The sequence below is a fragment of the Camelus ferus genome, chromosome 23 (genome assembly GCF_009834535.1).
Source record: "Camelus ferus isolate YT-003-E chromosome 23, BCGSAC_Cfer_1.0, whole genome shotgun sequence".
Classification (NCBI taxonomy): domain Eukaryota; kingdom Metazoa; phylum Chordata; class Mammalia; order Artiodactyla; family Camelidae; genus Camelus; species Camelus ferus.
Window position 1 is genome coordinate 27,388,138 of NC_045718.1, and position 26,566 is coordinate 27,414,703.

Below are 26,566 nucleotides of genomic sequence, written 5' to 3' on the forward strand. Positions count from 1 at the left end.
TTAAACCACCTAAATTTGGCTATTACAATCTTTCCTAAGAATGAAAGTAAATTTTTGAAAATATAAGTGTGTCAAATGTTATTATTTTGCATAAGACTTTTCATATGAAACCTTATATGGCTGAAGTTAACTTATGTATAAAAGACTTCATAATGTATATAAATTTCAATAGTCTGTAAAAGGTATTTCAGAAGTTTCTCTAATGGTAGATTCACATATGAGATACACACCTTATTATATTGGAAAATAGGAAACTGATGCTCTAAGTCTGAATTTTAAGTTTTCAAATTTGATTTTGATGCTCAAAATAAGCTTCTTCATTTGTCCAAATGTGATCACAGCTTTCTAAACAACTAGTATTTGAACAGTCAGGATCTAACTAGAGAAGGAGAATCAGTAGAAGTGTGTGAGTGTGTGTGTGAGTGTGTGTGAGTCTGTGTGTAAAGAGATTTATTTAAAGGAACTGGCTTATGGGGAGAGAACGCAGGAGACAGAGGGTGTGCTGAGCTTTAGCTGTGCTGGGCCCAGCCAGGGTGGAGGTACCCTAGTCCATGTTCTTCACTCTCTCCATGGACTTACTTAAATTCATAAATCGGCTCCTTTTTCCTCAAACAAACAAACAAAAAAATTGGCTTATGTGATTGTAGAGGCTGGGTAAACGAGTCTGAAATCCATGCACAGACATCACGAATGAAAGATCAGAAGTCAAATGGAACTCCAAGGGCACAGACCAAAACTATTATCTACAAATAGGATTTCTTACTTTACTAAGATCAGGAACAAGACAGGGATACCTGCTATTAATCACTGTTTTGAAGGTTCTGACATTACAAGAGGGAAGTAAAATAACCATTATAAATGCTTGGGAAAAGGAAATAAAATCCTCTCTTTCAACAGTAAGATTGAAAGGAAACCCAAAATTAGAAACAAGAATTACTCAAATAAGATCATTAGATGGCTCAAGATGAGACAAATATTTAAAATTTAAAACCTTGCTTTTAAAAGTTACATGAAAAACCTGAAAGAAATCTGAAAAAGCAATACCTTTTCTCTATAATAGTTTAACAGTTGGCAACAGAAATAAACTATAATTTATTGTAGTGGCAAACTACATAGAATTAAACTTAATATGAAAGGTGTATGACCTACATGAGAAGCATCGTTAAAATCTTTATTGAAAGGGTGAAACAAGACCTGAAATATGTGACAGAGAAAAGAAAGAAAACAACCAAACACAAAATGAGCAAAACACATGGTCATTTCACAGAAGAGCACATCCAAACAGCCAACAAATACAATAAAAACAACTATTTCTTAGTGTTTACTATGTGCCAGAAATTATTCTAGTAATTTATGGAATCCTCTTCAACAACTTTATGTGATTGGAACTACTATTATCCCATTACAGAGATGAGGAAACTCGTACAGAGAGGGTAAATAATTTTTTAAGGTCACACAGTTGGTAAGTGAAGTCTCACAAGGTTTTGCTAAATGAGAACAGTGAGCTACAGGGAAGTACTTATACTATGATCCTATTATATAAACAAAATGAAAGCTCTGTGCATGAGAACCAGAGAAAAGTATGGAAGGATACACACCATTTGTGTACATCATGTGCACGTGTGCTTGTGTATGTCTGTCCACTGTGGGAGGGGGAGAGGGGATGTGTCCAGAGATGTAGAGAGGAAAGGATATAAACAAACCCCTCAAAACTGTGGAAGCAGCAAACAACAGAAAAATAGCATGCATATTTTTCTCTTTATGTAAATTGATGTGTCTGTGCATAAAGACAAATGGAAGGATGTTAGTCACAAAACTCAAAATGATGTAGTTCCAGGTGATATTTGCTTTCTTACTGTGGTTTCCTACTACACTAAAGTTATACTACTTAATTAATCATAAAAAGTCTCTTGTCACTGTGAACAAACAAATGGGAATTAAAGAAGTAGAGACAGCAAGTATAAACTCTTTCAAGGAGTTCTTTTTTTCCGTGATAGGGAGCAAAGAAATGGAGGGCAACTGGAGGCAGAGGTGAGGTCAGGAAGGTGTTACTGAGTACTGATAGGAATGATCCAGTGGCTAGGGAAAACTGATGATCCAGGGGAGAGAGGGGGTAACTGCTGAACCAAAATCCTTGAGTAGGCAAAACAAAACCAGATCAAGTGCTGAAATTGAACATTTCATCCACTGTTATAGGAGGGAAGCCAGAGTTCATGGGTACTGATGTAGGTAGGCTGGTAGGAAGATGGGTGGTTTGTGGCAGACCTCCTACTGCAGGAGTGTAATTGACCCAGCACATGAGCTGCTGCCCCCTGAAATTCACCACCACATTGCACCAAGGCCACACCCCCCAAGCCACTACCCCTCCGATGACTGAGTGTGCTGGGGATACTTCCACAGATGAGACACCTGCCAGCCTGCCTCAAGGACTCCTGAAGTCTCATGTTGCACAGCAGTTAAGGACACCTCCACTCTCACACACACACACACACACACACACACACACTCACTTTCTCTGTGTGTGTGTGTGTGTCTGTCTGTCTGTCTCTCTCTCTCTCTCTCAATGTGGGTCAGATGATTCTCCCTACCTTCCACAACTTCCTATTTCCTTTCAGACAAGTATTTCCCCTAATAAAATTGTTGCACATTCAGTCTGATGTTGGTGACTGTTTCTCAGAGAACCTGGACTGACAGAGGTGGTAATTCGAGTGGTCTAAGAAAACAAATGTTTGGAGGGGACTTGAGACTGGCTCACCCAGCACCCTGCAGGCAGAGATAGCACCAACCTGGAGGGTTTGTGGGACACAAACAGTTCCTGGTTCAAGGTGGTGGTTCAGTTGCTAAAGCTTTTATTGATGGTGACTTGGGGAAATGTCCTGGTGGAGGGGAGTGTTACGGCAGGTACAATGGAGCAAGCATTTGAACATAGGGATAAAAAGACAGTGACGTTTGCTGGTTACTGCTAAATTATATATATAATTGACATATAACATTGTGTAAGTTTAAGGTATACAGGTGTTGATTTGATACATTTATATATTGCAATATGATTATCACCATGGTGTAAGCGAACACCTCACTATGGACAATTAAATGCTGACAAAATGGAAAAGTTAAGAGAAATGGATAAATTCTTAGGAACATGCCATTTCCCAAGACTGAACCAGGAAGAAATTGAAAATAAGAACAGGCCAATTACCACTAATTAAAGTGAATCAGTATTAAAAATAAAATTCCCAACAAACAACAGTCCAGGACCACAGGCTTCACAGGTGAATTCTACCAAACATTTAGTAAACAGTTAACTTAACATCTATCCTTTTCAAACTATTCCAAAAAATTGCAGAAGGAATGGTTCCAAATTCATTTTATAAGGCCGGTATCATCCTGATACCAAAACCAGACAAAATTATCACACACACACACACACACACACACACACACACACACACACAAAGTTACAGGCCAATATCACTGATGAACATAGATGCAAAAATCCTCAACAAAATATTAGCAAACCAAATTCAACAATACATTATAAGGATGATACACAATGATCAAGTGAGTTTTATCCCAAGGGTGCAAGGATGATTCAATATTCATAAATCAATCAATGTGGCACACCACTTTAACAAATTGAAAAATAAAAATCCTATTTTAAAGCATAAAAACATCTCCATAGATGCAAAAAAAGCTTTTAATAAAATTCAACATCTACTTATGATACAAACTTTCAACAAAATGGAGACAGAGGGAACATACCTCAACATAATAAAGGCCATATAAGACAAGCCCACAACTAACATCATACATACTCAACAGAACAGGACAAGGATGCCCACTCATCACTTTTATTCAAGATAGAATTGGAAGTCCTAGCCACAGCAATCGGATAAGAAAAAGAAATAAAGGAATCCAAATTGGAAAAGAAAACATAAACCTGTCACTGTTTGCAGACGACAAAATACTATATGGAAAATTCTAAAGATGCCACCAAAAACAAACAAACAAAACAAAAAACTATTATAACTAGTAAATGAATTCAATAAGTTGCAGGATACAAAATTAGTACACTGAAATCTGTTGCATTTTTCTATAGCATTTTCTATACACTAACAACTATCAGAAAAAGAAATTAATAAATTAATTCTATTTATAATTGCATCAAAAAGAACAAATTATCTAGGAGTAAATCTAAGCAAAAAGGTAAAGACCTACACTTGGAAAACTGTAAGACTTTGTAGAAGATGACACAAACAAATGGAAAGATTTACCTTGCTCATGGATTGAAAGAATTAATGTTGTTATAATGACCATACTATTATTCAAGGTAATCTACAGATTCAATGCAAGCCCTATCAAAATACCAATGACATTTTTCACAGAACTGGAACAAATAATTCTAAAATTTGTTTGGAAACACAAAAGATCTTGAATAGCTCCGCCCAAAAAAACCTTGAGAAGAATCACTCCCTGACTTCAGACTACACTACAAAGCTACAATAATCAAAACAATATGGTACTGGCACAAAAACAGAACACAGATCAATGGAACAGGATATCGATCCCAGAAATAAACTCATGCTTACATGGTTATTTACCCTATGATAAAGGAGAAAACAATATACGATGGGGGAAAAATAGCTTCTTCAATAAATGGTGTAGGGAAAACTGGACAGCTACATGCAAAAGAATCAAACTGGACTACTTTCTCATACCATCCTCAAAAATAAGCCCAAAATGGATTAAAGACTTAAATGTAAGAGCTGAAACCATAAAATTCCTTGAAGAAAACATAGGTAATATACTCTTTGACATCAATCTTAGCAATATTTTATAGGACAGGTCTCCTCAGGCAAGGGCAGCAAAAGCTAAAAATAAACAAATGGGAGTACTTCAAACTAAAAAGCTTTTGCACAGTGCAGGAACTAGCAACAAAGTGAAAAGGTAGGTTACTGAATAGGAGAAGATATTTGTAAATCATACATCTAATAAGGGGTTAATCTCCAAAATATCCCAAGAACTCATAAAACTCAACATCAAACAAAACAAACAACCTGATTAAAAAATTGGCAGAGGACCTGAATATACATTTTCCAAAAAGGACACACTGATGGCCAAGAGGCACATGAAAAGATGCTCAACTTCACCAACCATCAGGGAAATGCAAATCAAAACCACAATGAGATAGCACCTCTCATCTGTCAGAATGGCCATCACTAAAAGGATAATAAATTATAAGTGCTGGCAGTATGTGGAGAAAAGAGAACCCTCATGATTGGTTGGTGGGAATGTAAATGGGTACAGCACTATGGAAAACAGTATGGAGGTTCTTGAAAAAAATTAAGAATAGAACTATCATATGATTCAGCAATGTTGCTTCTGGTCTTTTCCCAAAGAAAACAAAAACAATCATTTAAAAAGGTATACACACCCCAAGTTCACTGCAGCATTATTTATTATATACAATAGGAAACAGTATTGTATACAATAGGAAAGATATGGAAGCAATCTGAGTGTCCATTAATGGATGAATGGATAAAGATGTGTGTATGCGTGTGTGTGTGCGCATGTGTATACACACACACACACACGTATATAGTGGACTATTACTCATTAAAAAAACTTGCCATTTGTTACAATATGGATGGACCTAGAAGGTATTATACTTAGTGAAATAAGTCAGAGAGAGAAAGACAAATACTGTACGGTTTCACTTACATGTGGAATCTAAAAAACAAAACAAATGAACAAATCAAAACAAAAACAGACTCATAAGTACAGACAATAAATGGGTGGTTAACAAAGGGGAGGGGCTGGGGAATGGACAAAATAGGAAGGGGATTAAGCAGTACAAACTTTCAGCTATAAAATAAATAAGTTACAAGAATGTAATGTACAGCATGGGGAATACAGTCAATAATATTGGAATAATTTTTTATGGTGACAGATGGTAACTAGACATATCAAGGTGATCATTTTGTAATTTATAAAAATATCAAATCACTATGTTGTGCATCTGAAAGTAATAGAATATTGTAAGTCAGTTATACTTCAATAGTTTTTAAAAAGACAGCTGGATTCACTTCATCGCTACAACGCAGTTCAGATAGCAATAAGTTTCAAATTTTATTTTCCTTGATGATGCTCTGAACACTTAGGTCTCCCTTCAGGATTGTGTAGGTTGTAATTGTCTGTGTAGGTTGTAATGAGGCTACTCTCTCAGTTTTGAATCCACCTTTCTAGTCGCTGAGGCCAGGCAAACGACATTTCCGCTCTCCACCTGGCTCCCTGGTAGGTTTCTCTAGTACCGGGTACCGCACCAGAAGGATGCTGGCAGCAGGAAGAGGAAGAGGACTTCTCGTTTCCCACCTTTCCTGTCAGCGAGAACTTAGTCATGCTTCTTCATCCCAGCAGGGGCAGCAGATTTCAGGAGCAATGGTTGATGTCCAGCTGGAAGTTTTTAAAAATTTCCAGGACCCACGTCATTGTGCCCCTCAGAGGCACCAGCAGCAGCAGCCTGCCAAACTTCTCTCTTCAGGGTTTTGGATTCCACCTCAACAGGGCTCTCCTCCAAGCTTTAAAACTTTAAATCCCAAACTCTTTGTTCCCCCAGGCCTCAGGGTGATAGCTGCTTCTGGTGCTTACAACCTCCCTGATAACTTCGTGTTCCTTTTTTTTTTTTTTCCAGCCCCCAGTACCCCATTTACAATTCTTTATATTAAATTTTCTTTGTTAATATTACTGGAATCGTTTCTTCTTCCCGACAACCACCCCAAATAAATCTCCTTATTCTGCTCCACCACTACTTGTGCCCTTCAACGTAAATTATAAATTAATGAATAAACACATACTTTTTTCTGTTTTCCACTTGTTTGTAAGCTTCATGAGGGCAGGAGTCATGTGTTTTATCACAGAGTGCTAGTGGTACACAGTGGGTGACACCTAGAAGGTACTCATTTAATACTTGTTCGATGAATCAATGAGTGAATGGATAATTTCAGTTATTGGTGGCTTGATACCTAAATTCCATGAGCAATTTATCATCAGTGAATTCAATTTTGTACCTGATTAACTTCAAGTGACCTTGAGACATCCTACACAGTGGGCAGAATAATAGCTCCCCAAAGATGTCCACATCCAATTCCCTAGAACCTGCAAATACATTACTTCACATAGGAGAAAAAAAAAAAAAAAAAGACTTTGCAGACATGATTAGTTAAGGCTGTTGAGATGACATTATCCTTGATTATCTAGGTGGACCCAATGTAATTACCAGGGTCCTAAGTGAAAGGAGGGAGCAGGAGAGTCAGAGAAGATACAATGCAATAATAGAGGTCAGGGTGATGTGCCCCTGAGTCAAGGAATGAGGGCAGTCTCCAGCAGGTGAAAGACAAGGAAGCAGATTCTCCCCTAGAGTCTCTGGAAAGAACACAGTCCTTGATCTTATCTCAGGGATACCCATTCTTGACTGCTGGCCTCTAGAATTGTTAAGATAATAAGTTTGTGTTGTGTTGTTACAAACCACTAAGTTTGTGGTCATTTGTTACAGCAGCAATTAAAAAACAAATACACCTGGTGGAGAAGTCCAACAGGCTGCGGGTTATGCTGGCCTGGTGCTCAAAAGAGAGATAGGGACCAGAGATGGGGGCATCAGACTTTTCAGCACACATGCAATAGTTACAGCTGTGAGAGTAGCTGAGATCACAAAGGACAAAGCGAGTGTTTAGAGTAACAGGTGAAATGAACCAGTGGTTTGAGCCCTCAGTAAGAGGTGTTATGAGATGTTAATGGATAGTGCCTTTCCCCACACCTGCATTTTGTTCAGTTGTATTAGGAAGAGAGGAAGGCAGCAGGGGGAGGGAAGCAAAGCAGCTAGGTACACTAAAAATGAATTTTAGAACCTTGTCCACAACCAGACGACAGACAAATAACAATCAAGCACACAGCATTTACTGTCACTCAACAGTGCCTGGAGATTCCACCCTATTTCCTCAGGATATTTGTTTCCCCTATTTTACACCTTCTCTCTTTTCAAATTCCCTACACCCCACCCTTCCCCTCTCTGACTCTCCAGTGATCATCCTGCCTCTTATTCACAAGAAAAATCAAAGCAAATCAGAAAAGAATGCCTGCCTTCATTTGTCTTCTGTATCTTCCGCATCATCACTGTGTACCTGCATCTACCTTATAGGCTGTCACTATGGATAAAGCATCCTTCCTACTAAAGGTCAACCCCTCCATTTGTGCATTGGATCTCTTCCCCTTCTTACCTTGCCCTTGGAAACCTCCTCACCCTCTCCATCATCAATTTCTCTCTTTCCACCTACAAGTATATCTTAGTACGTGCCATCTTTAAAATGTCCTCCACTGACTACACAGCCTTATCCCACTATTGACCCAAGTTGCCTATAGTCTCCATTTCTTCTCCTTAAATTCACCTCTCAGACCATTCCAGACAGTCTTTGAATCCCAATCCTCCCCTGAGATTGCTCTTGTCAAGGCTACGTAACCTCCATATTGCTGAATCTTAACACCTGTGGCTTCTGTGTTACCACATTCTCCTCCTGCTTCAGTGATTTGTCTTCCTCTTCTACTTGACCTCTGCATGAAGGGTTCTAGAGCTTTGTCTCTGGCCCCTTTATCTTTGTTAAGCTACATACTTTCCTGAGTCATCCAATCAGTCCCAAAACTTTAGAGTTTATTTATCATGACTGTGACTCTGGTTTTTCCAAATGCCTACCTGATATCATGGGTGTCTAAAAAGTATCTCCAATTTAACATGATCAAACCGTAACTCTTGACCTCCCTCTTCCCAATCGGTTCTTTCCAATTTTCACATCTTATAAATGGCACCACCACCTGCACAATTTTTCAATTCAAATATCTAGAAGTTATCCTTGAGTGTTTCTAACAAACTCAACATCCAATCCATTGGCAAGTCCTGTAGACTCTACTTCCAAAATATTCCAAATCTGATTTCTTCAGTGTCCCCCACTAACCCCAATATCCAAGCCACTTTTTGGTGTGCACTTGTGGAATAGCTTCCTAATGGGTTGAATCAATTAGCTTTGCTGATACCTTTTAATGGGATATCTGTCGGCTGATATCTGTGGGGCTGGCTTTTTGTCATTCAGAGCTCAGCTTAAATAAACCTCACCTGGTAACCAAGACCTTCCTGCTGCACCCAATCTGAGGAAACTTGATCACTTCATCCTATTTTAACTCTTTACAAAGCAAATGTCACCGATACTTTGTCCTCCTTCCCGTTAATTTCTCTATTCCCCAGGATCTACAACACTTCCTGACAAAAGACAGGCACATAACATTTCTGGGGGGAGGGAGGTAAACAAAGTTTATTCCAGGAAGAACAACTCATTGAGATAAAACCGTTTTAAAATTTACATATATGTACCGCTCACTGTTTATAAGAACAGTTGAGAGCTTTAGCTTTTTAAGCTTAGTTATCAAAGGAATAAAGCCAACCACAAAATAAGAATCAACAGAATACAGTAATTCAATCATAAAGCACAGTCAAATGTGCTTACACATGTTCAACTGCAACGTTTTTTTAAATGAACGCAAAAGCACCTACTGTGTTCTAGGATTGTGCTAATCTATGAGTGCTGTACTCTTCCCATCTCAGCAGGTAAGTAGAAAATATAAAATTCCATACTGAGGATTAACTGGATGCACATTGCACCCCTTCCCCCACCCGCCTTTCTCTATTACCCCACCCCTCCCCTTGCAAAAAAAAAAAAAAGAAAAGTGACGAGGGACTTGAAAAACAGGGTCAACGCTATGTTTTCGCCACGCTTCTCTTCATGGAGCTCGACGCAACAGAAACTAACCGTAGCAGCAGCGAAGTGGGTTGCAGGCAGAAGACCTCACCGCCCTCAAGGACGGACAGCAAGGGCTCGAGTGCCGACCGCAAGCACTGCATGCTGGGAGCTGTAGTCTCCCGGGAACGCCTGGCCCGCCGCGCCGGGCCCCCGCAGCATGCTGGGAGCTGTCGTCGACGGCCCCGAGGAAGGACCGCATTACTGACACTCCGCCTCTGCGCTTCCTCACTGCATGCTGGGAACTATAGTCTTTCTGGGACCCTGGTCCTCCCGGGCGGAGAAGGCTGAGACTACGCCATCTTAGGTCCGAGCGCAGCAGAGGAGGCCAGAGCGCAGGCGGGCCCAGCCCCGGCGCCGGCCGGCCCCGCCCCCGGGCGCCTGGCGCCCGCCCCTCGCTCGGGCCACGCCTTCCCCCACGTGTCTGCCGCCGTGGGAGGTGCCTGAGCCGGAGCGGGCTGCCTGCGGTACGACCCCGTAGGCGCGGAGGGTCTAGTCGGCGGCGCCCGGGAGCGACCCGCTTCCCGATGCTCCCGCCCCGGCTGCCGCGGGCCGGGCAGTGCGCTTAGTGCCCGGCTCCGGCCCCCCGAAGCGCCCGCGGGGGTGGGAGCGGCCTCGGGCCCCGCAGAGACCGAGCGGCTGGAGGGCGAGGCGGCGGCCGCCGGGAGGAGGATGGGGGCTAACCAGTTAGTGGTGCTAAACGTGTACGACATGGTGAGTACGGCCCCGGCGGCCCGAGCCCGGCCCAGGCCGGCATCCCTCCGCGGGTCGGCTCGGACCGGCCCCGCGGGTTCCCTGCCTCGCGTCGCCGCCTCCCGCTTAGTTCTTCGGGATGGGGGGAGGGGAGTTTTTTGTTTTTTTTTTTTTAATCCCCGTAAACGTCCTCGCGCGTGTTAGCGTCGCCCGGGCTGCCCCAGGACTTTGCAAGACTCGGTTCTCCTTGAACCTCTCGCTTGCCCCAACTTGGCCCGGACCCTGGGCTGGGCCCGACCGTCCGGCCGACGAGCAGTGTCCTTTCCGCCAAGCTTTCATCGTGGATCGGACTTCCCACTCCAACTGGACTGCGGGGCTGCCCCGTTTCTCCCGCTCCGATTGCCTGCTCTCCCGTCTGTCTCTTCTTCTGCCGAACCATACATCTCTTTTCATGGTGCCCAAGTCTTCAGAAACTCCCAAGCCCCTCTAAGTCCAGAAAGTCACCGCTTGTCGAAGCCAAAGATGAACAGGAGCCAACACCCCCTTGCCCCCAAGGCAACCTCATTAAAATGAATGAGGCTAAAATTTATCCAGAAAATAGCCCAGCTGAATTATTTAGGGATCATAGTGGTGCTCCGCTCCTTTCCTAGATTCTGGAGACCACCTTCCAGGTGATGCAACAGGTATCTGACGTGACCACTGGAGAGGACGGAACGAACTTGTTTATTATGTCATATAACTTTGGAGTACTGCAGGCACATAGAATCGAGTCCAAAGATTGGTTTGCCTTGTAATTGCGGTTGAGATAACCCAGTACAGAATTAACTGTTGCAGTCAGATGCATGCTTAGGTTTGTTTGCTTTTGGTTGATTAGTTTTTGTTTTATAAGGGGTTACCTCTACCTGCAGTGTTTAAAATTTCTTGTAAAATGGATTGACAAGTGAAAAAGTCTCCATCATTGTTTTTGTTGGTTTAAAGATTCAGATGAGCAGAAGTACTAGAGGTCAGGAACCTTGGTTCTCATTCACTTATCTTACCTGTTTATTCCCTTGCATTGTTTTTAAGTTTTTTAATTTACAGTGTAACATCTTGAGTAGGAAGGAATTCCCATGCCAATCTGGGAATTAGGTCCGAAGAGCATAGAGACTGCTGGGGACGTGAGTCTCAGCTGAGTTCACGTATAAACTTGGGAGGTGAAGGGAAGGTAGGTTACTATCCTGAGAAATGTGGAACACGATAGAAAAAGTTACGGAGAAGAATAATCAGAACTAGAGATTCTAGAAGAGTGTGGTACTTTGTGAGGTCTTTGGGCTGTGTTACTGGTTAAAAACTAATTGTCTAGATTTAAACTTTTTGTGGATAGCTGTGGATGCCTTTATGTTTCAAGAATTTTTATTGCCCTTTTAATGTTTCTGTGCCCCCATCCCCCTCAGTGATCTGAGTTTGGTTTCTTGTTTGTTCATGAAGACTGTTACAAACCATCCGTCTGCTATATTCTGCTCTTGAGAGCACAGTGTGCTTTTTCTTCTAGATTATAAACCCCTTTATCAGTTAGGATTATGCAATGACCAGAGGGCCACAGTTTCACAGCCTAAAAGAAATCTGTGAAAGTAGAGGAAGAGAGCATATTGCCTTTTTAAATAAAACTGAAAATATATTTTTTGGCATATAATGGGCTTCTTTACACTTCAGGTATCCTATAAATCACAAAAATGATTGCTATGTGGTGTAGGAAAAGCTAGAGATGCTATTCAAACCAGTACGTTAAAGGGAGGAGTGTTCTGAAAGATGTTAAAAATATTAACTAGTTAACAAAGATCTTCACGTCACTTTTGTGAAGTAGGTAGTTACAGAGGAAGCAAGTAGAGAAAAGGGTAGGTTAAACCTGTCCAGATAACTACGAATAGGATCTAGAATTTCTAGACCACGGTCTATTTCATTATCTTCTCTAATGAATAATTCCTATATTTATTTCTTACATATTGCTTTTTCCTATCAGCAGGACGAGAAGGAACATAGGAATCAGAATGGTAAATAGCTGAATTATTAGTCTTCTTACGAACTTGCACTTGTGGGTTCTCATGAGGGCTTTTGGTCTGTGTTTTATGTCACTAATTCAGCAACCTACAATTATTTAGTTATGACCCTGTAAAAATCACAAAAATGAATGACTTATCGTTTCTTAAGGAATTTAGAATATCTTAGGGGAGGTGCAACAGTAATAACAATTCAAAACAGAATGGCATGATTTTGATACAAGCAGGACAAGATGTGGAGGAGGAGACTGCTGAAAGATACAGGGGGCAGAACTTGGGGGATTGGTGGGGTTTCTGCAGGCAGAGAACAGTCAGCGTGAACGGGGTGCAGGAGTAGGAACGCACAGGTTAGATTTGGGAGATAACCAGCTGGTCCAGTATGACTCGTGTAGGACGCATGTAGGGAGACAAAACTTTCAGTTCAGTGAGAACTTTTATTAGTTTGGGGCTGCAGTGAAGGCTGAGGGGGCATCTGTGAGGCGGGGTAGGGAGTGGGGAACCATTTGAAGTTTTCTTGGTAGGGAGCAGGGTGATCAGAGTTAGGTTTTAGAGTTAAGGCCAATGGGTTGAGCTACAATTTTGTATTTATTATACTCATTTTCTCAAGTCAGTTTTGGTTTTTGAAGCATTTTTGCTTCATGTCAAGGGCAAATTCCTTTTATCTTTGGTAGTACTTGCTGTTCATCATAAATGCCTTTGATGAGAATTGCTGTCATCTGCCTTTGCAGTACATCAGCTAGTCTATCTGGTCCAAACTTTGTAAGCATGAAAATCAACCTTTGGTTTGTGCTTATAATCACTGTGTATAGGGACCTCTTGCTGTGTGCCCTTGGGCCTCTTTCTGTGTGAGACTGTTGCCTACTCTAGCTGTTTTTCTCCTGTTCACTAGATTGGGAGCCGCTGATCATTTCTTTCCATCCAAAACTCTGCCACATATATGAAAATAATCGTATCAGGGTCATCTGACTTCTCATGGAGGAGTAGTATCCCCTCAGAAGGTTACTTAATCTCACATAGTGCTGCTCAATTATTGCTTGCTGCCTTCTCAGTGATTATGTTCCTCTCTGTACTGTGGGGTAATCTACCGCCAATAAAACATGTCCTGGAGTTATTTTCAGTCTTGGGAATGAGGTTATTCACACATTGCTAATGTACTGGTACAGATAGTAAAGCATGTGATTCATGATTCAAATCAGTTTCAGTTGCTGGGACAGTCTCTGGTATAGTCACTTTAGTACAAAGTCTTCATTTGTCATAGATCCAGAATTTGTGTTTTTCAGATTATCTTGATGAATTATACTAATGAATTTTTATAAAATAAAAAATGTAATAACATGATAATGTTTGTAGATTCGTTCCATAAACAGTTTTCTCTTATTTTTAAATAGGATCTGTACATCCTGAGAGTTGTGATAGAAAAGAAGCACTTCCTAGGACTCTTCAAAAGAGAAAGTTTTTGTCTGGACTCCATTCTTTTGATCCTCCTGCCTCCGTTAGCCTTCTCCAAGAGAGCGTGAGCTCATGCAGGCCTGACAGGGTCTGACTTCCTGTACATCTGTGGATCTAGTTAAAGAGTTCCAGGCTCATCTAAACATAGTTTTCACCTACATGATTCCATAATAACTTTAAATCAGAATGTCCAGGAACAGATTTTTTTCCCTTTCCTCCTTTCCCCACCTCAGACCCTTCCCCATTACTCTGGCCACTCCCAACCCGAGTACCTCTTGTGTTGTCATTTTGTCTTGGTAACTAGCACCTTCCTCTACTCAGTTTCCCAAGCCAGAACCCTGGGAGTAAAATGAAATTCCTCTTGATTGCAAACCCTTCAATTTACCAGGCCTTGTCTCTTAGTTTGGTCAGTTTTATCTGAAAGTAACAGAGAGCTTGACAGTCAGTGGCTTAAACTGAAAGGATACTTAATCCAGAGATAACAGTCCCTAGGTTAGTTCAGCAGCTCAGCCGGGTCGTCATGGACCGAGACTTTTCCATATTTCCACTCTGCTATCCTCAGCATGTTGGCTTCTGTTCTTGCCTTGTCCCTTCATAGTTGTAAAGGGACTGTCTTAGCACCAGGCACAGTATCCTCATTCAGCAGGATCGGAAGACAGGTGTATGGGCCCTTGTTCCTCATGTACCTCTGTCATTTAAATAGAAGGGGAAGGCTTTGCCAGAGCCACCCTCCTTTCCTAAGAGATTGTCCAGAATTGACTCACATGTGACTGCGATGAAGCTGAGAAGGGGGGTGTCTGGCTTTTCAGGCCTTCATGGTAAGTTGTGGGGAAGGCAGGCAGGGAGTCAGAATGGCAGTTAGCTGGGAACCTCTGATGTCTCTCACATGTTTTACTTTCTGAATATTCTTTCAGTTGGTTCCCTTATCCCCATTTCCACTGTTGCTTCTCATGTTCAGGCCCTCATTATCTCTGTTTCTATAATATAATAGCCTTCTTACTAGTTGCAGTCTTTAGTATTACTTTTTAGTCCATCTTCCCTTCTGTGACCAAAGTAATCTTTCTGAAACGTAAATGGTTGTGCCATTTCTCTGCTTAAAATTCACCTCCAGGGTAAAATCTAATGCCCTTTATGATTTGGCCCCTGACTGTTAAAGCCCGTTTCCTATCAGTCCCCAACAAGCCCCCTCCCGCCCCCTATCCCCACACATACTCTTAGGCTCACGCAGTGAAATTTTTAAGTTATCTGAACAGGCTTGCTCTACTGGTCCACACCTCAGTATCTTTTGTGCATGCTGATCCTTCCATCTGGAATGTCCTGTTCCAGCGCTGACCGTCTCTAACCCCTGGCTCCTTTGGGCCGTGGCTTAGCCTTTATCCGTCAGACTTGGCTGAACTCTGTGCCCTCGTACTTTCTGCATGTCTCGGTCACTGCATGTATTATAATTCTGTGCATCCCGCTAGACTGTAAGTTCCTTGATAGCATCATACTATCACCAGTGTTTAGAACAGGCCCGACACTAGACGGTGTTTTGTAAGTAAATATTTACCAAATGAATAGGATTTTAACCACGCAGTTTTATTAGGAATGGTGCCAATACTTCAATGGCATGAAAATGTCATCTGATCCTCCTTCTCCTGTGTCAAATACCTACTTCTGGGTTTTTTCCTTATACTTTTACTTAGTACATTGCTGAATTTTAGCTTTGATTGTTGGAATAGGGTGACCAAATGAAGCGGGGGTGGATCATGGGAACGGGGTAGGAAAAATATCAAATATTCTTCTTTGACACGGGGTTGTTTTTTTTTTAAACACCATGGAACTAAAGAAATGTTCTTAGCCTGTTTATTTTTGAACTTATATCTTAATCACTCCTTGGAAGATGATCCATCCAAAAACATTGTCAGTTCCTGAATTTTAGCAAGATTAACTAGTTAATAGGAACTAATCTTAATTTTTTTGTATCAAGTATATTTCTTGGGCCAGTGACTCTCCTACCACTCATGACCCATGAGTCTGGCTAAAAAAAAAAAAAAAAAAAATCTGCCCTTCTATGTTATCCCTGATAGTATGTGCTCTTTTTTCTTTTCTGTTCTTTTCTTTTCTTCCCTTTTTTCTGGTTTAGTATATAAGAGAAAAGAACCCAATCTCTGTATATATTTGTTTTCTATTCCCACAGTAATAAAAACTTAGTGGTTTAAAATAGTGCAGATTCATTCCCTCACGCTTCCCTAGGTCAGCGGCTCTGGCGGACTAAGCTGTTCCTCCGCTGTAGGCCTCACAGGGTTGAAAGCAAGGTGTCAGGCGGCCTAGGCTTTCAGGGCACATCTGCCCCCAAGCCCATTAGGTCATTACCAGAATTCAGTTGCTTGCAGTTGTAGGGCTGAGGTCCCATGCCTTGCTGTTTGTCAGCCAGGCCTCTGTCAGATGCTTAAAGCCTCTTGCATTCCTCATCTGCATCCTTCATCTTCAAACTGGCAATAGTGCATTGAGTCCTTCTCACACTTCGGCTATCTCTGGCCTCTCCTTCTGCCACATCTATTCTCCCTCAGTCCAGAGCAAGTTTTCTGCTTTTAAGGGCTCTTATAATTAGATGAGACCCTCAAGGATATTCCAGGGTAATGTCTTAAGGCCTGTAACTTTAACTACCTCTGCAAAGTCCCTTTGCCGTGTACTGTAGCATATTCACAGCTTCTGGAGGCCAGATCTGGACATCTTAAGGAGTCCTTCTGCTGACCACACTGTGAAAGGTATTTTTTAAACCCCAAAATGTAAAGTGTTCCCTTTTATCAGTCTTTTGACTTGGCATGGACTATATTTTAACCTAGTAACTTAAAATGGGAAGTTTGTACAGTTGTCCCTCAGTATCCCATGGGGGATTGGTTCCAGGACCTGCCCCGATACCAAAATCTGGAGATGCCCAGGCCCCATAGTCAGCCCTCCACATGCACGGGTGTGGAACGTGTGGATATGGAGAGCTGACTGTATATTTACGGAAAAAAATCTGCATATTAAGTGATCTCATGTTGTTCAAGGGTCAGCTGTATTCAAAAAGTAAAGTATGGAAACCTTTTATGATTGGCAGATACTCAGATATTAAAGGTCCAAACAGGTTGGTGACTACAGAGCCTTCAAACTGCAGAGGTGTTGTGTATTATCAGTCCCAAGATCACGTTTATGAGGATGGATAAAGTGAACAAAACAGAATTTAATGAAACTTGTAAATTAAATACTCTTAAATACCAAGGAGAGCTTACCATTTTAGATGAATTCTTTTGTTAAAAAGATTTTTCTTAAGACAGGTTATACTTATATTTTCCATTTGTTGACTGTCAGATTTCTGTAAGATTATTTAAATTTCAGAGCATCACTATTGTATAGGTGTTACCCAGTTGGTTAATAGAATATGAAGAGAAGACTGCCAAAATAATCTTAAATTATGTGAAAGGCAGAATAATAATAAAGGGAAGTGAGATACATGAAAATAATTTTGTTTCAATTTATCCAGAATATATTTTAGTGCACAACTCTGATAGTCCCCAGCCACAGAACGGAACTTAATAATTAACTAATTGACCCCATATTATTTGAAATGAAAGTCTCTCCTCACTGAATTGTGATGTCATCCTTATATCACTGAATTCTTGCCTGTACAGAATTGATTCTAGTCTCATTACTACACTGTTTTAATTATTATAATTTCACAGTATATTTGGTACATGGCTGGGCCAGTTTCCCTTTATTATCATTCCAAAGTGTTTGTGGCTATTACTCATTTTTTTTTTAGGAGTGCTTTGTAAGGCTCTGAAAAAATGTCTTACTTTTTCTGTCTTTTTAAAGTTTTAAATTGTATTGGAATACACACCACTTCTAGCTGTGTAGCTCAGTGTGTATTCACTCTGTTGTGCAGCCAACCTCCAGAACTTTTTCATGTTGCCCAACTGAAACTATACCTATTAAACAACAACTTCCTGCTTCCCCTTCCCCGCAGTCCCTGCTTACCACAGGTTTACTTTCTTCCTCCATGAATTTGACTAGATACCTCATGTAAGTGGAAGCACACAGCCTTTGTCTTTTTGTAACTGACCTTTGCCTTTGCATAGTGTCCTCAAGGGTCATCTCTGCTGTAGCATGTGTCAGAATTTCCTTCCTTCTTAAGGCTAAATAACATTCTATTGTATGTTTGTGTGTATGTACATGTATGTACATACACACACACTACATTTTGTTTATCCATTTATCTGTTGATGGACATTGTTTGCATCTAGCTTTTGGCTATTGTGAATAATGCTGCTGTGAACATGGATGTACAAGTAGTCTGTTCAAGTCTCTGCCTTCAGTCCTTTTAGCTATATACCCAGTAGTCCGCAAGTTTTATGGTTCTTTTTTTTTTTTTAAGTTTTATGACATGAGGTTTCATGTTATCCCTAGAAAGGCTTCCCCTAGCCTAAAATTATAGAAACAATTTACATGTTTGTTCCCAAGTGGAAAGCCGACACTATTTATTGAAATAAAATTTAAAGTCAATTTGTCAAAAAAAATTTGGAAATTTAAGTGTAATGACATTAAATTTGTGAACAATTTTGAGAGAGAATTGATAGATGTACAATATTGAGTCTTTTCCCATAATAATAAAAGCTAATATTTTTTAGTGTTTTCTGCATGCCACCCATTGCAGTAAGCCGTTCCCTCATCTTATTATCCATTTTTAAAATGATGAAACTGAGGGTTAGTTGAAGAACCTGCCCAGAATCACCCTGTAAGTGATAAAGCCCAGTCTTGAACCATGTGCTCTGACACTAGAATCTGTGCCCTTAACCACCGAAAAGCATTTCTCATCCCTGGAAAGTGCTGTTTCTCTTTTTATTTGTCCTAATCTAACACTTCTCCCTAAACTAACTTCCACTGTGTTCTTTGGAACTCATGGTTGGGCAGTGATTTTTTTAAAAATTCTCTACTACCTAAATCTTTTCTGTGAACATTTCTATGATAGTTAATTTCATGTGTCAACTTGGCTAGGTCCTGGCACCCAGTTTTCAGTTAAACAACAGTCTAAATATTACTATGAAGATATTTAAAGCATCATCCAATCAGTTGAAGGCCTTAAGAGAAAAGACTGAGGTAGTCCCCTAAAGAAGAAGGAATCTTGCCTCCAGGAAAGTTGCGACATCACCTCTTCCCTGCATCTCCAGCCTGCCAGCCTGCCCTGCAGACTTGCCACTTGCCATCCCCCACAATCGAGTGAGCCAATCCCTTAAAATGATCGCTCCCTTACTCCCCTCTCCCCTATCTAGTTAGATTTGGTAGTCTATCTTTATAATCATTCCCTCTGTCTTACTTGTCTGCCAACTGTAGGTAACTGAACTCTCCATCTACTCTACACCTCAGCAGCCGGATGCAGCTAGAGAAAAATATACAGCCATACGGACTAACCTCACTTTAAAATCATGACCACAAACCCCAAGAGGACCCTAAATGCCTTCTGGCAGTGCTTCCTTATTTCTCTGGTCAGATGACTCTCCCACTCTTTAAGACAGCTACAGTATTTTATGCTCTCCCCATTCCTTACTCTCAGCTGATGACTTCACTGCTTATTTCACTTCTTTTTTTTAAGCAATTGAAGAGAAGTTTTTCATCCTTCCACCACCACCGTTTGCCTCCCTCCCATTACATGGAATGGGATGAATTGCCTGTGCTTCTGTCTGAAGTCAAACCTCCCACTGTGTGCTGGAGCCCAGACTCTCCTATACAAGGACTTCCCTCTCAGAGTTGTTGCCACTCTCTTCTGTTCTGTCTCATCAATTTTCCCCCTCTGCTGTCATTCCAATCAGCATGTGAGTATGCTGTAATATTTTCCAGTCCTTATCCGCTTAAACTGAGGAGCCTTAGTGGGATACTTCAATATTACCTCCATTTACCATCCACCATACTGTACCATGATGCTCTCAGCCTGGAAGTGTATGTCTTTTTAAATCAACTTCTTAAGAAATTTATTCTTAATAGGCTAACAAATAAGGAAGCAAGCAAGAATTGTAATATTTCAATCCCCATTCATTCTGACCTGTTGCTATTTTATCTGTGGTATCAAAACAATAATGCAGCAGCATAGATTTCTAAATCCTTCCCTCCGCAGTGAGCTTGAGGGCAGAGAGTGCCTTACTCTTCTTTTATTCCCAGAGCTCAGTACATAGTAATTACTTGAAAAAGGTTTGTTGGACTCACCTGAAGTTCCCCTAGACGTGTCATCCTGAAACAGTTTCTTTCTCCACTGTGTCCTCTTGTTCACTGCTGCTGCTTGCAGGAAGGAGAAGCATGCCGCTGGACACCTGCGATGGCTTTGTGTTTCCACCATATGCCTGGCTGCTCACCTCCAGGGCCTGCTCCTCTCTGCTATCTTGACACATCTCCCTAGCCAGGCAAGTGGCAAGTGAGAGCCCCAGACCATCCACACTGGTTCAGAACAAGAGTACAGACATGAGAAAGAGTCAGGGCTGAGACAGGGACAGCGAGTTATCCACCTTCTCCTTGCAGGAGGAGAATCTGTAGTAGGAGGGAGTGTAACGCAGTTCTTTGTCTTTGTGGTTTAGCCTGGCATCGGGCTGCATGGATTTGTATCCTACTTTCTCCTTTTTAGCTTTGTGACCTTCGAAAAATTATTTAACTTCTCTGTGCTTCTGTTTCCTTCTAAAGGGGAAATAGTACTATACCTAGTTCATAGGGTTTTTGTAGGGATCATATGAGTCAGTGTAAGTAAAATGCATACAATGGTACCTGGCACATGATAAGCACTAGACAGTGTTAGCTATTGTTATTGCTAATGTTGTTATTTGCAGGATTATAGAAGCTAAATGAGCTTCCATTTGTCTGCTTTCAGCAGTTGCAACACTTAGTGATTCAATTTTTGAAATTTCTTCACTTTATCTAAAGGAATATTATACTACACAGAACAAAGTGCTACCTCAATTGAAGAATTAAAAGCAGACTGTTGTACATTTGACACCATTTCCAATATCGCCATCATAGTATATGTATAAAATTGGGGTTAATTTTATAGCCTTTTTCCCCACCTTGGGTTCCAACTTAATGGAACTAATTTATAAGTCTTTAAATATTTGTGGACACTAAAAGTAAACAACTTAGCCTGAGATTGGTTTGTATACAATAATGTAATTATAATTTCTGGCTCACTGTCCAACAATAAGTTAAAAGAACCACCAGATAAAGAATTTAACATGTTAATTGTCTCCAGCAGTTCTCAGTGTAATCTGTTGTGTATGTGTTCTAGTCTACTGAATAGTGTGGAAAGAGTTGTCTTGTTGAAGTCAGTCAGACTGGCTTCTAAAAGGACAATGTTTGCCAGATTTTCCCTCTCCTTCAGATTCGAGGGTTAGTTATCATCCTAGAAAAGGAGGTCTCTACATTGCTAAACTAGTAATGAGGTGGGCACATTATATGGCATTTAGGCAAAGAGTAAGTGATGGCTGTTCCTTTTTATTTGTGATGGTACATGATGGATTACCGTAATTTCACACTTCAGGAAAAGTCATGAATTAATAATAGTAATGATCTCCATCTTATTCTGAAGTTGCTCAGGATACTTCAAGATCATGTAAAGAAAATCGAGTCCACATGAGAATATCTATTAGGAAGTGGTCATGTGATTAAAAAAAAAAAACCTGTAGGTGAAGGCTAAGAAACCTGGGCTCTATTTACAGCTTAGCCACTCACTATGTGACCTTGGGTACAAATAACTTGTCTAAGTATCCCAAAAGTGATGTACATACTTTATGTGGACTATTATCACTATGAAAGTTAGAGAAAGTGAAATATGTGTTAGAGCAGCATCCAGAAACTAAATCATGAGTTATTAATTTATTATATATACAAATATTTCTATTTTAACATTTGTCAAATTGTGATTGTTTGCATTCCTAATGAGTTCCTTATGGACAAGGACTGTGAGTTAATCATCCTCATGTTCCCAGTGTCTAACAGAGTCCCTGACACATACATTTTATCGAATCAAAGTTGTCTAACTTGCTTTATTTATAGCTTTGCTGGTAAGTAAAAATTTTAAATGAGATTTAAACTGAGCTGCATCTTAAGGGACTCTTCTAGAACTGTTTCTCAGTTTTATCCTGGACCAACTAAAAACTACGTTTTATGTAATACTGAGTATATACACATGTAGCTGAAACCAGATGTTCAGGAAACACCTTGTTATTTGTGGGGTCCTCTGATAAGTTCTATTCCATTATGTTTTGTCCATTTAAAATAATGCAATCCCTACATGATTTCACGGTTCTCTAATGGGTTGCAACCTGGAGTTTAAAAGACAACTGCCAAGAATGCAAGCTCCATGAGAACAGGGACTTCATCATGCTAACTTCTGTGGTGCTAGTTCTTGGCACATAGTAGGTGTCCAATAAATATTTATTGAATGAGTGAGAATGGAGGTGCTCTTTTCCATAGGTCACATCAAGTACAGGGCAGAGGGAAAAGCATTACATATTCCTTGCTGCATTTCAGCACATCAAGTATTTGAGTGATCTACTAAGTATAATAAAATACACCAAGCAACATAGAGGATACAGAATTCAGTAAGACTTTGTCTCGCATGTCATGCAGTTTAGAACCCAATCCAGGGATAGTCAATAGTCAAGTACAAATAGGCCTCCTAAAAGGAGTTTCAAGGTTTTACCACAATATTTCACACTACTAAAGTAAGTGCCTGATATGAGTGATTTGCCAAGAACTTGGTTTAATGGTATAGATGTGGTATCAGGACCAAGAATTGGCAGTACCCTGTCCCATCTACTTACCATCGCTAGTAGAGTCAAACTGTGGGTATATAAAAGAACTGTAGTCTTAAAAATATTCAAGGAGCATTTGATTCACAGTTGATTCAATTTTTTTAAATCTCTTCTCCATTAAATAACTTTGAATTAACATAGTCATCCTGTGTCTAGCTTATGGGTCTTAGAAATTAGATACTTCAGTAAACACAATGGTTTTTTTGTTTGCTTTTTGGTTTTGTTTTGTTTTTTTTTTCATTGAAGTATAGTTGATTTTACAGTGTTGTGTTAGTTTCTGGTGTATAACATAGTGGTTCAGTCATACATATATATACATATTCTTTTTCATGTTTTTCATTATAGGTTTTTACAAGATACTGAATATAGTTCCCTGTGCTATGCCATAGGATCTTGTTGTTTAATAATTTGTTTTTGAAAATTAGTATACCTGGTCGATTAAGAGAAGGAAACTTTAGCTCTGTGCAAAATACATAGCACCACGTTTTCCTTGGTTTTAGGTTATCATGTAAGTGTGTAGTTACACATATTCACACTTACGAGTTCAGAACAGTGCTTAGGAGCTTAAGACCCAGAGTACAGTCCTTAAGGAGGCCAGCCTTAGGCTAACCTTCAATTTTACCATCAAAACTGAATCTTCAGAATAAAATAGGGTGCAGGCTAAATAGTATATTGAAGCAAGTGTAAACTGGGAGGGACTGCCCCAGCAAATGAGGAAGTTTGGCTACCCTAGCTTTAGTACAAATGTTTAGTTGACTACATTGTCTCAAAAAGAAAAAAAATTTCCAGAACATTTACAAGACTTGAAACACTATTAACTAAAAAATTACTGGTAAATCTTTTGTATCAGGAGAGAATGTACTTTGAAAGATTGAGGCTTAATACCTACTGTTAACAATTTATAAATACTATTGTAATGAAAATGTTTTTGTTACACAGAGATTTTTTTTCCCCTAAGACCTAGAAAGTGAATGATGTGCTTATTTTATTTATTTACTTTTTGGTGTTTTTTTTTTTAATTGAAGTATAGTCAGTTACAGTTTGTCAATTTCTGGTATACAGTATAACGTCCCAGTCATACATATATATACATACATTTGTTTTCATATTCTTTTTCATTAAGGGTTATTACCAAATATTGAATATAGTCCTCTGCTATACAGAAGAAATTTTTTAATCTATTTTTATATATAGTAGTTAATATTTGCAAATCTTGAACTCCCAATTTTATCCTTTCCTACCCTCTTTCCCCCGGTAACTATAAGATTGTTTACTATGCACAGTGTGCTTATTTTAGATAATATTTTCTGGTAGTGAAAAGATTGGACATTTTCTTAGAAATAATAGTAATAGAGTATAATCTATGTATTTCTTACAGTATAAAGTAAATTACCAGACATAGCCCTGGATATTCATGATTTCATCTAAAAAAGATCTCAGTTCATTCAGTGAGTTTTTATTGTCTCTCTGCTTTATGACTAGCCCAGTACTAAGGCATCATAGATAGCACTTAAAATATGATTTACTTTTTAAACAGCATTTGCTGTAAAATTATCTTGGAATCAGTCCAGTGGTACCAAAAAGACCTCAAAGGTAGTTTAAGAGTATGAACATCAAGGGCAGTTTTATATGATATGGCATTGTAGTAATTATCCCACAGTCTCCACTATTCACAGTTTATTCTGGATTTTAACTCTATAATTGAAATGCCCTTTCTACTCACTGAACACCTTTTTTGGGAAATTAAGTAATACACTTGCTTTTAATCCACATGAACACTGGTTCTAGTTTTTTAGGGAAAACAGTCATGCTTAGATCATTTAATACTGCCTTTTAAGGAAGTCAGGCCCAGACTCTTAAGTGATTATACTAAGTGTTTTAAATTCCAGACTAGAGAGATAGCATTTATCATTGTTGTTGCTTTCAAATAGGAAGCATAACATTTTATTAAATTATTACGGCAAATCACTGACTAAAATAAAGTTTAATGAAAGTTCTCTATTAGAAGAATTTAACATTTTAATATATGACTGTAATATAGCACAATCAATTCACTTCTGTAAGTAAGGCTTTAAAATTATAAATGGCAGTATTCAGACCAATTTTTTGCATTGAAGCAAGATTGAGTGCAAAAGTAACTGTAGTTTTTTTATATATGTTTATTGCCTTTCCACATATATCAAGATGATAATTTTTCTATGAATTGTTTCTTTTTTAAGGCTTTTTTAAAACTTTTTATGTTTTATTTATTATTATATTATTTAATTCTTTTATTTTGGTGGGGGGAGGTAACTAGGTTTATTTATTTTAGAGGAGGTACTGGGGATTGAACCTGGGTTCAATCCCCAGTACCTCATGCATGCTAAGCAAGCACTCTTACCACTTGAGCTATACCCTCCCCCTGAATTGTTTCTTCTTACCTTTTCTTATATTAATACTTTAGAGTGCTCTAAAGAGCCAGCCTTCAGTGACGCTGGCTGGTATCAGACTAGGTAAAGCATGTGTCCAGGGCCCTTCCTTGGCCCTCTTCTTACTTGCCACCTCCCTGGACTTAGGAGGTACAAGGCTATAAGGTCCTAGCTCCAAAGTGAAATTGGTTTTCCAGCCCTCTGCTCATGTCCCTAATGAATAGATAAGCATCCTACAAAACCACTGCCTTACTTACAGAGGCCTTTTACTCAGATCTATACTTCTCAAGAATATAAATTATTGCTTATAGGAGTCTTACAGTAGAGTCAAATTAACTCTACCATTGTTTGCTATTCAGGTTAATGAGCCACTGCTCTTGGAATTTGACGTCAACTCCCAAAGATTCTTGGAAATTCTGAGAATTAACAGATAGTCAGAAGTGACCTGCTTATTTACACATGTATACAACCCTTTACCAGTATGTAGAACAAAGTATTAGGGAAGGGTCATATTATCAATGTATGTGTTTGCTACTTGTAACACTTAGTGTTCACTATAGGTGAAGCCCCCTTTTAGGTACTTTATACATATTAATTTATTTAATCCTCATAATAGTTCTCTGTGGTAGGTACTATTTATTATCCCTGTTTTGTAAGAACAGAGAGGATAAATACCTTTCTCTAAGTCACACAATTAGTAAATAGTGAAGCCAGAATTTGAACCAAGGCATTCTGGCTCCAGAATTGGAATTGGAATCAAACACTTTTTGAGACAGATTGGGTATCTTTGACAGTTTCCAGATATGTATGAAGAAACCAAAGCAAAGAGCCCCCATCTCCTGATACTCAGCCCATCATCTTTGTACTGTAGTGCAAGTGATTCAGCGTTGTTCATTGAAATGATTGGATCAACCTTTTTCTATCCAAGCAGTAATCTCTGCAGTAAATTCAAATATAATAGAAGCAATGCCTCTGTGATCCAAACTGGAACACAGGAACATTGTGGGCTTCCCCACCTGACCCTAAGGAAAAGATAGCCTTAGATTAAGCTGACCGAATGGTTTAGGTAGCTGGTTGACCGTAGACGTGTTGTGGTAACTCTACCGTTGTTCACGGTCTGAGAGATACTATTTTGTGGTGGCATATGGCTGGTTTACTGTTTTCTCTTGGTATGTTGGGGAAGGTTTGAAAAGAGTCAAACTGTAATCTAACTGTCAAATGAAAACCAATTTTTTTCATATAACCCCTGAGGGATAGTACAGTTGTCAGCACTGGGTAAACTTGAATATATAGCTTTCCTTAGTGGATCTGCCCCCAACGCCCCAGGC

General features: G+C 39.7%; 1 protein-coding gene across 7 annotated transcripts in view; it reads left to right on the forward strand.

The window, feature by feature from the left end:
• The first annotated feature begins 10,168 nt into the window (after positions 1-10,168).
• Positions 10,169-26,566, forward strand: part of DESI2 (desumoylating isopeptidase 2) — a 36,093-nt gene continuing 19,695 nt past the window's right edge. The window contains exons 1-2 of one of the 7 annotated variants that reach the window (XM_032466548.1): positions 10,169-10,553; positions 19,632-19,851. In XM_032466548.1, the coding sequence (XP_032322439.1) occupies positions 19,699-19,851 (153 nt within the window). In that variant the 5' untranslated portion in view covers positions 10,169-10,553; positions 19,632-19,698. Of the gene's footprint in view, positions 10,554-18,217; positions 19,525-19,631; positions 19,852-20,318; positions 20,434-26,566 lie in introns of those variants that run through there. The other 6 variants (XM_032466550.1, XM_032466551.1, XM_032466547.1 and 3 more) reach the window with 6 other exon arrangements.